The sequence below is a fragment of the Cervus elaphus genome, chromosome 6 (assembly GCF_910594005.1).
Source record: "Cervus elaphus chromosome 6, mCerEla1.1, whole genome shotgun sequence".
NCBI classification, from domain to species: Eukaryota; Metazoa; Chordata; class Mammalia; order Artiodactyla; family Cervidae; genus Cervus; species Cervus elaphus.
The window spans coordinates 42,998,326-43,010,545 of NC_057820.1; the positions used below are offsets into that span (position 1 = coordinate 42,998,326).

General features: G+C 38.6%; 1 protein-coding gene and 1 pseudogene across 1 annotated transcript in view; both read right to left on the bottom strand.

Annotated features, from left to right (window-relative positions):
• Nucleotides 1-12,220, bottom strand: part of POLR2B (RNA polymerase II subunit B) — a 44,502-nt gene that overhangs the window by 31,364 nt on the left and 918 nt on the right. Inside the window, exons 2-6 of the mRNA XM_043906661.1 lie at nucleotides 11,847-12,036; nucleotides 7,985-8,057; nucleotides 4,289-4,439; nucleotides 617-729; nucleotides 271-490 (exon numbers count right to left, since the gene is read on the bottom strand). Coding sequence (XP_043762596.1) covers nucleotides 271-490; nucleotides 617-729; nucleotides 4,289-4,439; nucleotides 7,985-8,057; nucleotides 11,847-11,865 — 576 coding nt within the window. The 5' untranslated portion in view covers nucleotides 11,866-12,036. The remainder of the gene's footprint in view (nucleotides 1-270; nucleotides 491-616; nucleotides 730-4,288; nucleotides 4,440-7,984; nucleotides 8,058-11,846; nucleotides 12,037-12,220) is intronic.
• Nucleotides 9,401-11,825, bottom strand: LOC122696552 (annotated as a pseudogene).

A 12,220-nucleotide genomic window follows, 5' to 3' on the forward strand; every position in this document is an offset into this window, starting at 1 on the left:
ATACAAGCTCACTGAAATGACAATTCTTAAACTTTACATATTCCACTTTGCATAAACACTTCACTGAAACACATTAAGCTCAAACTGACCAAATTTCTAGTATATATTATATACAGCTAAACAAAGTTTTGATTTAATATAAATTCAGCTGTCACCTCCCTAATAATTCAACTTCTACTTCCAGATTATTACACAAAAATTTACTTTTAATTTCAACTTTCATGAGCTTAATGATCATTTGGTGTTTTTTTATAAATAATGCTACTATACCTTTTCTGATCCATTAATAATGAAGTAGCCACCAGGATCCAAGGGACATTCATTTAACTCACAAAGATCACGATCGGTTAAGCCATTCAATAGGCAGTAAGTTGAACGCAACATAATTGGAATTTTTCCTATAAAAGTTTTCTGATGCTGTGTCTGAAGTTGTTCTTCACCTTCTTTAATGACTGTTTTTGTTATGTCAACATAAAGTGGAGCAGAGTACCTTTGAAAATAAAAGTAGATCACAAGTTAACAGTAAGGTATTTGCTAAAACTCTCAACTGGCCAAAATTTTATTTTCTGATTTTTATTTCAAAATCAGCTGCTGGAAAAGAAACACGGTTTCTTACGTGAGATTTCTTAATCTGGCCTCATTTGGCATCATTGGTGATGGAGCACCATCTCTTTCCCAATGGGTGGGCTTGGACAGGTAAATCTGTTCAAACTTCAGCAAATATCTTGGCTAAAATGAAACCAAAAACCATGGAAAAAAGTAAATAATTTTTTCCATAAAAGGTTTAATGATTCCGTTTTAATCAACATTAACATTTTGAGTAGAAACAGCTCTAGAAAATGCCAAAGTTCATCCACTTTACTAAAATGGTGACTCTCCACAGTCACTATCCATATTCCATAGACATCAAGTTTTATACTTCATCACTCTCTTAAGGTGAAAGAGAAAAAAGTGGTACACCTGGTGGCATTAAGGAGCAGATCAAGTATCAGGTGCTGCAGTCAGCCAAAGAAAAGATCCAGCAGTCACTCCGGTGAAGACCACCATTCCTGGCTCTTCACTCCCTCAAAAAATCCAAGAAGAGCTCCTGGGTGACTTCTCATCCAGTCCCCCAAGTGATGCTTGCAGGATCATCTGGGGTCACAGGGACTAAGACTCCATCTTGTCTGTAGGTGCCCCACCCTCACCCCAACCTCTGCCCACCTCCCCTTCCTTCTCAATCCTCTTTGTCAGCACTGGAAGGCAGGCTCTGAGCACATCTGACACAGGCAGCATCTGAAGAAAGCGCCCTCCTCCTCCTTTGACGGGATTATGCTCCCACGATCTCCTAGAGCCTGTATTTTCTCCACCACTTCTATGCCCTGTGATGCAATTACACTTCAAAGCGCGAGAAGGACCATGCTGAGGGTTCTCCTCCTTTTGCCTTCACCCAGCCTTCACCCCAACAGCGAGGGGAAGGACAGAGCACTCTTTTGTATAGAACAGTGGGGGTGGGTAGTGGCATTTCCAGTGTTGGTATTTCCTCCTATTTCTTCTTACTGCCCAGACCTCTAGTCTTGGAAAAAATACTGGGAACTTAGGAAGGGGCAGCATGGAAGCAGTGATTTAAATTTTATTGAAGAGGGTCTACAAAATCCTGTATTTCAAACACAGCTGGAATTTTTTTTTACCCTGATCCTGGCTTATAGCTTCCAAACTGCTGGGGTCTGTGTTTGTTGTGGGAGTGTCCGCCTCTGTGTCTGATACCTTAACTCTCCACCTTCACTACCATTGGATCTCCGCCTGACTTGTCCTCTCTGTGTCCTGGAGAAAAGCCAGTCCCTGAATTAAAACTCCACTTGAGTCTTGGGAAGAAGAGTTTCTGCTCAGAACTGGAGACAGGGTGGAATTTATGACTTGGACCTCTGGGCTCTTTTAGTCCCCTTCTCTCCCCAACAGGCATTTCACTTCTCTGCCCTGGGTCTGTGAGCTCTGCTGCTTAACGCTGTCCTCTTCTGCCTCAACCCAATCCAGGCAGTAGGTCTGGGCACCTCCCATCTCTAGGTTGCTGAGAGAGGTGCCTTTCTTCAGAAAACCTTTGGGATGGGAACTTCCCCAGGAAGATGAAGGATGGAATGCTCATTGTTGGGTTTCATCTTTCCCTTTGACCCAAAACTTCCCACAAAAATGTCTCAAGAAACCTTCCTGAGACTTAGCATTCTGTCCCATTCACTAACTGCCAATTCCCATGGGCAGATAACTGGGAATCCTTGAGGGGGCATTTCTGTGTAAGAGATGTATGGAATCAGTATGATAGCCACCTTCTTATAATACTGAGTGCAAAGGGGAATAAAAAAAAAAAACCAAAACCAACAACAACAGAAAATCCTAATTACTATTCTACATAAAGGAATGAGAATTTCCAACCATGGCTGACTATAGCTTATTTCACAGTTAAAAAAAGAAAAGAAAGAAAAAATTTTTCAATTAAATATCTATCTGCTACCCAATAAAACAAGATGCAAGAGAACTTTCCAGAGTTAAATGGATACAGAATTTCTCTCTAAATCAAACCTCAGAAAAGGAAAAGATGGAACTAAGCAGGTCACTAAAGGAAAATTATTAATACCCAAGTTTCCCAAGCCTCTTAGAGTAGGTAAAGAGCAAAAAGAACTACTGGTGATAATGAAGCAAAAGGAATTCAGCCATTATTATCTGAAACTTAAGCTATTTCAAAATTTCTTCCCATTCCCAGTAAACATCATTTCCAAAGCAACCTTTTTAAAATAATGCTTTATATACATTCTTTGACAGTCTTTACACAATTTCCCAAGACAGCCAATGACATCCAAGCACGTAACAACCTAGTTCCATCTTACCTTCCACTATCAAAAAGAGATCAAGTCAAAAACAATATACTGACTACAGTGGTCCCTCCATTCCAACCACAAGCCAAATACATAAAGTATCTTTTGCTGAAATGATTAAATATCTTTTCTGTACTAAGACAAATGCCCTTCATGGTCAGCTTAAGTCCCTCCCATCTTTTTCACTAAGCTCTGATACCAAAGCTTGAGAGATCTCTTCCTTCCATAGTACTTATTTTGTAACTCTGAATATGCTATATTGTTATCTCTCATTTTGAAAAGACCATATAGAAAAAAATGCCATACATTAAAAAAAAAAGACATTTTACACTCATTTTTCCAACACAGTGCCAGAAGAGTCAATTATTTTTGTTCTCAAGAGCAAAGTCTATGCAGTATCTCCACCCAAAATGAGAATAATACACCAGCCCTTATGAGATAAGCTACGGAAAAGAGGGACTGATCTGGCAGGAAATGATAATCTCTCCCTCTGTCTAATTCTACTTCTTTTCTACCTCATTTTGGTTTTCAGTTTTCCCTGTTCCTCAAGAGCAATCAAGCTGCCTCTCTACTCAAAAACTGGGAACATGGAATTCCCAGGTGGCTTAGTGGCTAGGATTCTGGGCTTTCACTGCTATGGCGTGGATTTGATCCCTGGTTGGGGAAACTGAGATCCCCCAAACCATGCAGCCAATAAATAAATAGTGCTTTAAAAAAAAAAAAACAACTGGGGTGGGAAAAAGTTTCATGAGGGAGGGGAAATATGTATACCTATGGCTGATTCACGGTGACGTATGGCAGAAACCAACAACACTGTCAAGCGATTATCCTCCAATTAAAAATAAATAAGGAAAAAAAAACTAGTCATTATTTTCGACTACATACACACTTCTTTACAATCACTCACTTAAAACTAGATTCTAAAATGACAGCCCTGCTATGATTTTAACAGTGCTGAAAACATGCATGTGTTAAAAAAAAAAAATACAAACGAATTTAGAAAAATTAAAAGAGCTGATATATTTGGGTGATTTTCCCTTGTTATCTCTTATATTGATATAATAATGTATTTCATGCAACAAATAATCAAGGGGAAGTCCTTCATCTACTTTTTCTTTTGATTCCTTACACTTGGAAAGAAAAAAGGAGGATTTTCTGAAGTAATATGACTATTTCTGGCTTGCTTCTCTTAGTAGCTCATCATATCTCTGAGTTTCCTCTTCTGACTATTAAATACCTACTATCTAAATAAGAATTAACAATTGTGCATTACTTGCAAAAATGCATCTCTTAAGAGTAAATCAAGAGCTGACAGAAACTGTTTTAAGTACACTACAAAAAATACCAACTTTCTTTTTTAACCTTTAAGCCAGGTGAGAAAAGGACTGAAATTTCAAATCAATACCCTTATTTACGTTACTTTATTAAAATAACCATCTTACCGGTTCCTCAACTTCTCCACTAGCATGCTGAGCTTCAGCTTGTAGGTCTATAGGTGGAGCATCTTCCACAATTCTTTGAACAGACATCTGAATAAACTCATCAAAAGAATCCAGTTGTTGTCTCACCAAACCTTTCTCATCAAAATAGGAACTGGGAAAATATGAGTTTACAATCAGTTACAACTCATTCAACAAATATTAATCATAAAATAGAAATCACTCTGTACCCATCACTATATAAAATACTATCATGTATCCAAAAAAGGGGATGAGACTAGGAACACTTTCTTTGTAGAACTTATTGTTAAATATGAGGAAATGAGACTTATGGGTAAAATTACTAAAACACAACATAAGAACTGTAAGGAAGGAAGCCCTAACTTATAACTATCCCTTATAAACTTTATCCAATCTCTCTGAAACATTTCTTGAAACTAAAGAAAATGTATAGTCAAAGAGAAAAACGTTAACATGGATGGGCCATGAGAATATTACGCTAAGAGAAATAAATAAGAGAAAAACAGCACATGATTTCACTCATATGAGGACTCTTTTAAAAAAAAAGAAAAAAAACCCAAACCGAAAACAACAGACAAACAAAAGAAAAAAAACTCACAGACATAGAGAACAGATAAGAGGTTGCTAGAGAGAGAAGGCAGTTAGTGTTATAGGTGAAATTGGTGAAGGGGGTAAAATGTATGGTGATGGATGATAACTAGACTCTGGCGGTGATCCCTCTGTGGTATATTCAGATGTTCAACTATAAGAACTTTAATTTTAATAAGAAAAAAGATGATGATGTCAGTGACTAAAATACAGCATGTTAAGAATTTCAATTTTAGATTAAAGGTTATCCTCTGTATATGTTAAAGGTAAGATGAGGCAAAGTCATTTAAGTGAAAATACTCAGCAAACAACTGATCACTAAAAATGGAGCAAGGTTGAGAGATCAGAGCTAGTGGTATAGACACAGAAATCAAACTGTGAAAGCCCTAATGAAGGACAGAGGCTCAAAAAGAAACAACTTATTATCTGCAAGAAGACCCTTTCCCCTCACCACCACACAGGAAGAGCTGCATAGCTGGACCTAGCTTCTAGCCCCTTTTGCTTATTAACTAGCTCCCTCATGTCACACCAATTTTCTGAGTGACATGCATAGCCCAACAAACCATCAGCTTCCTATTTCTGCATCAGGAGATCATCTGACAGGTTGCTGGCCAGCCTGCAGATTGGCTGGCTTTGGGTCCCACCCTGATTCAGTCACCCATGGCTACCAATATCAGAAGTTCTCTATGGCAGAGAACACAGTAACAATCACCCGTATATAAGGTACAGCTTCAAGAAAGATGGAGGCAGAGACTTCCTTGGTGGTCCAGTGGCTAAGACCCTGTGCTCCCAATGCAGGGAGCTAGTTTTGATCCTCCGTCAGGGAACTAGGTCCCAAATGCCACAACTAAGAGTTCGTGGGCCAAAATCAAAAATTCCCACATGCCACAACTAAGACCTGGTACAGCAAATAAATAAATAAAAGTAAGTAAATATAGAATGGTGAAGGTAATTTCCTTCAGTAGAGACTGTGAGCTAACAGCAAAGAAATTTCTCACAACCATTTGGGTCAGCCATTGGTATATAAGAGACACATGGAAGGCACTAGCTGCAAAGTAAACAACAATGGTTTTTATGGACAATTTACAATGAAAAATCTTTTAAAAAACTAAGGACAAGTTTCATGCTCCCAAGAAGCTGAACCATTACTACTTTTCCCCAAATCATCAGAACAGTACCTCATTAGAATGCCACCCTTTAAACACCTATAGTTCTTATTTATGAATAGTTATTATTTTGAATAGTTCTTATTTATGGTATCTACTACAATGGTATCCCTGAATTCCCAGATTCAGTTGTAAAGAATCCGCCTGCCAATGCAGGAGACATCGGTTCATTCCCTGGGTCAAGAAGATCCTCTGGAGAAGAAATCGCAACCCACTCCAGTATTCTTGCCTGGGAAATCTCATGTACAGAAGGAACCTGGAAGGCCATAGTCCATGGGGTCACAAAAGAGTCGGACACAGTGACTAAATAACAACTACCATGACTGATGTACAAGAGGTCATCTTACTAAAGTCACTATGATATTAAGTATTATCACATTAACAATGCCTGGGAAAGATCACTTGATATCAAATAGTGGAAAAACAAAACATCATCTCACAATAAAGCTCCTATAATCAATTAAAATGCAAAAATCAAACAATATTTTATTCTCTAAGAAACATTAAATGCAAGGACTTGTCAAACAGTGTATTTAATCCTTCAGCAATTTGCCACATAAGTTGAAAACAATTATTTTTTTGGCTAAGATCAAAACATTCTTTCTCCCTGGCAATCACCAAATACAGGCATCCTCCAAACATCTAGCTGGTTATCGTTTCCTAGTAAAGTGTCTCTTGGTGTTTAATACTGAAAATCATAGAAGATGTAAATGTCTCAGTATGAACTTTACAGTCCACGTTTAATAGGAAAAATACATACATACTTACATCCCATAAACTCCATATATTTCTAACAAAACAATCTTTAGCAAAGCTTCAGTTTTACTCCAAATACAACTAGCAGAATCCAGAAGCGTGTATTCTTCGAAAGGGAAGAGGCTGAGGCATCATCATATTACTATATACAAAGCAACTGTCTCTTTGGTAAGAGAGAATTGTAGCATTTTACATCCTAACATAGCAAGAGGTGACTTTATTACTTAAAAGTTATTTTTCTTACCTATATGTAACGCTTCCTGCTCAGTTTTATTAACAGTTTAATTACACTTAGACTTGGATGGGAATGTGGGTTGAAATACAACCTGTTATGACTTTATCCAGTTAAAACAGTGAGAAAACCAAGGAATCAAAGTAACAGCACCAGTAATGTAACAAACAGGCATCATATGCCTCCTGATATAATGCACTGAGAGCAGAACATCACTGTTACCAAAAGTAATCATCTAATTATGAGCATCAGACAAACCCAAACTGAGGGGCAGTCTAAAAAATAATTAGCCTGTATTCTTCAAAAACGTCAAGGTCAAAAAAAAAAAAGTGAGGCCATGGGACGGTTTGGAAAGATAGTGGGTTTCAGAACCAAAAACCAAACAAAAAAAAGGAAGACTAAAGAACTGTCCTAGATTATAAGAGACAAAAGAATAAGTCATGAAAACTAAATGTAATATATGATCTTATGTTCGATCCAGGATCAGAAAATTTTTGTTTTGTTTCAAACAACTTCAGTGGGACACCAGCAAAATATGGGTAAGGTCTCTAAGTTAAATGAGATTACTGTATTAATTAATTTCCTTATTTTAATGACCTAGATTATGATTATGTGAAAGAATATTCCTAGGTAAGTCACTAAGTCTCAAATATTTCAGGAAAAAATGCAGATAGATAAAGAATAAGGAAAAGAAAACATAGCATAAGGTTAACCTTTAGGGAATCTAGGTGAAGTATACACATGAATTCTCGCATAATTTTTCTATAAATCAAAATACCTTGCAAGTTAAAGTTAGATACTTAAATAAATAACAAGCCAGCACTCATGAAGTGTATTCACATAAAACATCTAATTTTCAAGCAAAGAATAAGCAGGAAATCTCTGGATGGTTTACAGTGCCTTTTAAAACTTATTCAGTTTGGTCTAAAACATTACCTGATTACAATCCAACAAGCCTCCTGCCATAAATCTGGGGTGATTTCATCATCATCTTCATCATATTGCATATCTGCAAAAAAAAAAAAAATTATTCTCACTTGCAATAAGTAGTACTAGTTCACATCTCACTCCTATCATGTGAGGTAGCAGAAACACATTTATCTATACTAAATAAAAAACAATTGCTTTACCCTATTTCTGTAAAATCTCAATCATTACTTGAATTGTAATGAAATATTGTATATATGTATCTACATATACATGAGTCTATGTCACATAGGTATTCTCCCAATTCACAAAGAGGTCTCATGAGAAATGTTCAGTACAAGTCATAGGAATTTATAACTGTTCCGTCCTCTCCAGAAAGCTCATGTTACTCTTATTAACAGCTAAATATATAATAACTAACAGCAAGCTCACAGTCCTCTGATCCAAAGTCAGAGATAAGGCTAAGAGGGAGGAGTCAGCAAAGGATTCCAGTAGCTGGGCAATACATTAAGGCACAGTGTCTCTTACAGCAACATTTCATATATGGACAGGGATGACTGCCTATATTTTCCAAAAATGGCCACACTGTATCTTCCATTTTATATGTGCTTTTATAAAGTGGTTTTAACACTCCTATGGTCAAGATATAAGGGCAGGGGAGGTTGGTCTATGCTTCTTCCCCTTGATTCTGGATGGGTTTTTGAATCTCCCATAACTAAGAGAATACAGTTGAACCAATGTTATACAATTTTAGAAGCTATAGATCAGGAAAAACAATGCAATTCCACCTTGTTTGCTGAAATACTTACTTTTGGAGCTGTGATTAAGAAGCTCTACTACTCTAAGGCTGGTATACTTAGGTGAGAAGGCCTAAGCAGAGGAGCCACTTAGAGATGTTCCAGTCAGCAATCCCAGGCCTTGAATTTTCCTAGGCTAGGTGCCAGATGCAGAGTCTGCACCGAGAGCAGAGTGTGAGTAAACACTCCAGATCACAATCCCCAGCTGTCAATATCCAGCCTTTGTGTCTGCCAGCCACTGGCATCAGGGAACAGTCAAGCCATTCCCACCATGCTCTGCCCAAATTCCGAGCCCATTTAATTCACGAACATATTAAATAATTTCTAAGCAGCCAAATTTTGGGGTAGTCATGCAGCAATAGTCATGTGTACAATGGAGCATTTGAAAAATCAGTGTGTACTAGTCCTAATATTAGTCTCATCTTTTTTTTTTAATTTCTTTTCCAAGTGTGGGTTTATTTCAAAATCATGAAATTTCTAATTATTTTTTATTACATACAATAAAGCAATGCTTAGCTTAAAGTAAAAACTTTCACATTTAAAGTTTTTATTTTAAAAAGATATTTTAAAAATGTAAACACATAAAAGCCACCAAAAAAGCTGACTATATCTTGCAGTGTAGGTTTATCCTTAAGTATTTACATCTCAAATGCTGTTTAGGAAAGATTTTAAAACTTGCTAAAAATCATTTACAATTGGCAATGATTAAAATATCCTTGTCTCTGAAACAGCGTATTAATGGCACATAATGAATTCACTGTCACAAGCACTTAACAGTTTAATGGGTATGTAGTTTTATCAGTATACAAAATGGTCTTAGATAGTCGCTGCAGTTGTTCTGGAGTGATCACTATATCAGGAAAAGGCCACGTCACCAAAAACAGAACATGGACTTTCAAAAGGTCCTTCCAGTCTCCTTCTCTTCAAAGAGCTCTCAGCTCAGGAGAGAAGAACAGCATTTAATTACTGCATCCCTTGCACATGGGATGTATGACAGCCTATACCAGGTCATCGACAGAACTGCAATCTGCAGAATAATACGGCCAGTCCCTTCTCGTGCCACCCAAGAGCAGCACACAGGATGAGGACGAAACACAAAAGCATAAATGCTGCAAAAAATCTCATCGTTTCAAACATTTTCTTCAGTTGTCTCACGGGTCCCATTAAAAAGCATGTACTGGCTAAGGCAGCAGTGTTTCCAAAGGTTTAAAACACTGCAAAAAGCTTTATGCCTCCAGGGAGACACAGCAATCCAGTTCCAAGGATGCAGAAGATGCCACTGATGAAGCATATGGCAAACGACTTCAGCTTGGTGTTAAAACTAAGGGACAAGGCATCAAGGACCGGCAGGGTCAGGCCCTGTTCCTCCTTGTCCTGGCCGCTCAGGACCTGCGGAAGCTTCTCCATGACACACGGTCTCGTCATCTTATGTAAGAGTGTGTGTGCTGTATTTTTTTTTTCTATTCTGACCTATATAGACTGTGTAAAACTTAATAACTCTGATTCAAAATTTGATGTATAATCCAAAATCAATTATATTAATAAATGCTTCTTGAATCGTCTGGAATTGCTGACTCCTACATGTGGGAAAAGAGGTAAAAAAAAAAAAACTAAGGTATCTAAAATGGCTTAAAGATTTCTAGCTTTGATGACACACTAGGTGTTATTATCACAGGCACACAGGAGAAGCTAATAAGGCTGGAAAAGCAGCCGTAATAATGAAGTCAGTTTTATATTTATCGATCATTTATCCCTTTTAACATTTCTTATGTCTTTTAGCTTGTGAGAAATGAGAATATATCACCTACTAAAAAATTAAGCTAAGATTTTTTTAAATTTTTTACGCAGACAGAAGTTAAGAAAAAGAATACAATGATACCAATAAATTTCTAGATGCAAGATAAAAATGAAACAAGTTTAAACAGTAGACCTTAAGTTTCCGCTTCTAGTTTCTCCATTAAGTAAGTGAAGGAACAGAAGAGTGAGGGGCAACCAGGAGGTTGGGAGCTAGAAGAAAATGAACTCTGAAAAAGGAGTTGTGGAGAATGGAAGAGGGAGCATTAAAAATATACAATGAAAATACACTACTCAGGACTAAGACTTCTACATGTAAAAAGAAAAAAAGACATAAAGCGTCCCTGTTCAGTAAAATACATACCATCGAGAACTGTGTCATCTCGTGGTAAGAGAAAATGTAAATATCACCTTTCAAGATAATTTACTTAGGCATATAACAACATGAAGTGAAGTGAAGTGAAGTCGCTCAGTCGTGTCCGACTCTTTGCGACCCCATGGACTGTAGCCGACCAGGCTCCTCTGTCCATGGGGTTTTCCAGGCATGAATACTGGAGTGGGTTGCCGTCTCCTTCTCCAGGGAATCTTCCCGACCCAGGGATCGAACCCGTCTCCCGCATTGTAGGCAGACGCTTTACTGTCTGAGCTACCAGGAATGCCAAACTAGATCAAACTCTGCCCCCCCTCCACACACACACATATACAGAAACTATATTCTTTGTCCCCGGTGTATTTCCATAACTTAGCCCAATGTTTGGCACAGGCCGACGCTCAAAAACTATTCAACAAATCCACTAGCGCTGGCCTTAACGACCCAGAGGATTCGGGTGGAGAGGGAGGTGGGAGGGGGGATCGGGATGGGGAATACATGTAAATCCATGGCTGATTCATGTCAATGTATGGCAAAAACCACTACAATATTGTGAAGTAATTAGCCTCCAACTAATAAAAATAAATGAAAAAAGAAAAGAAAAGGAGCTCAGCTTCAGACGATATCAAAACTGTACCTGTCGTATGGTTCTGCAGGTTACTTTCAAAACGGGAAGGGAGTATCAGGTTCAACCAAGAGAACAAAAGTCCTCCTGACCGAGAACATAAAGGCTACGTTCCCCGCACCCTCCAACTCTCAAAATCTCGGATCCGGCCTGGGGATGTGGGGAAACGACTGGGGACGTGGTGGGGGAGGTTGGGGAGGGGGCCGCAAATCCTTCATTCGTCCAACTCCCCACGCTTCCCCCCTTTAAATGTGTCGCTGGGGAGTGCCCTGACTGGTCACCTACCCTCGTCCGCGTCATACATCTTGGCAAACGGTTCCCGAGCCCCTCAATCTCGAAATCACACGCAGAAAGGCGCGTAGCTGCCACTGACCACAGCAGAGTGAGGCGAAGTAATTTCCGTCTCCGGCGTTCCCAGAATACTCTGCGTCCCACACGAAGCCCCGCCCAAAAAGGCTCCAGTTAAGGTCTGCGCCTGCGCGAAGGGCAAGGCGGGGGAAAAAAAGGTGGTTAAGGGTTAGTATTGCACATGCGCAATTTATGGGTTGAGGTTTCCTCTTCTTGAGTGGGAGAGCCGCAGCCTACTGTCTCCGAGCTGGCTCCTGCAAATGAAGCTTTGTTTTCTAGTGTTGCACAAATAATGGCACCAAAAAAAAAAA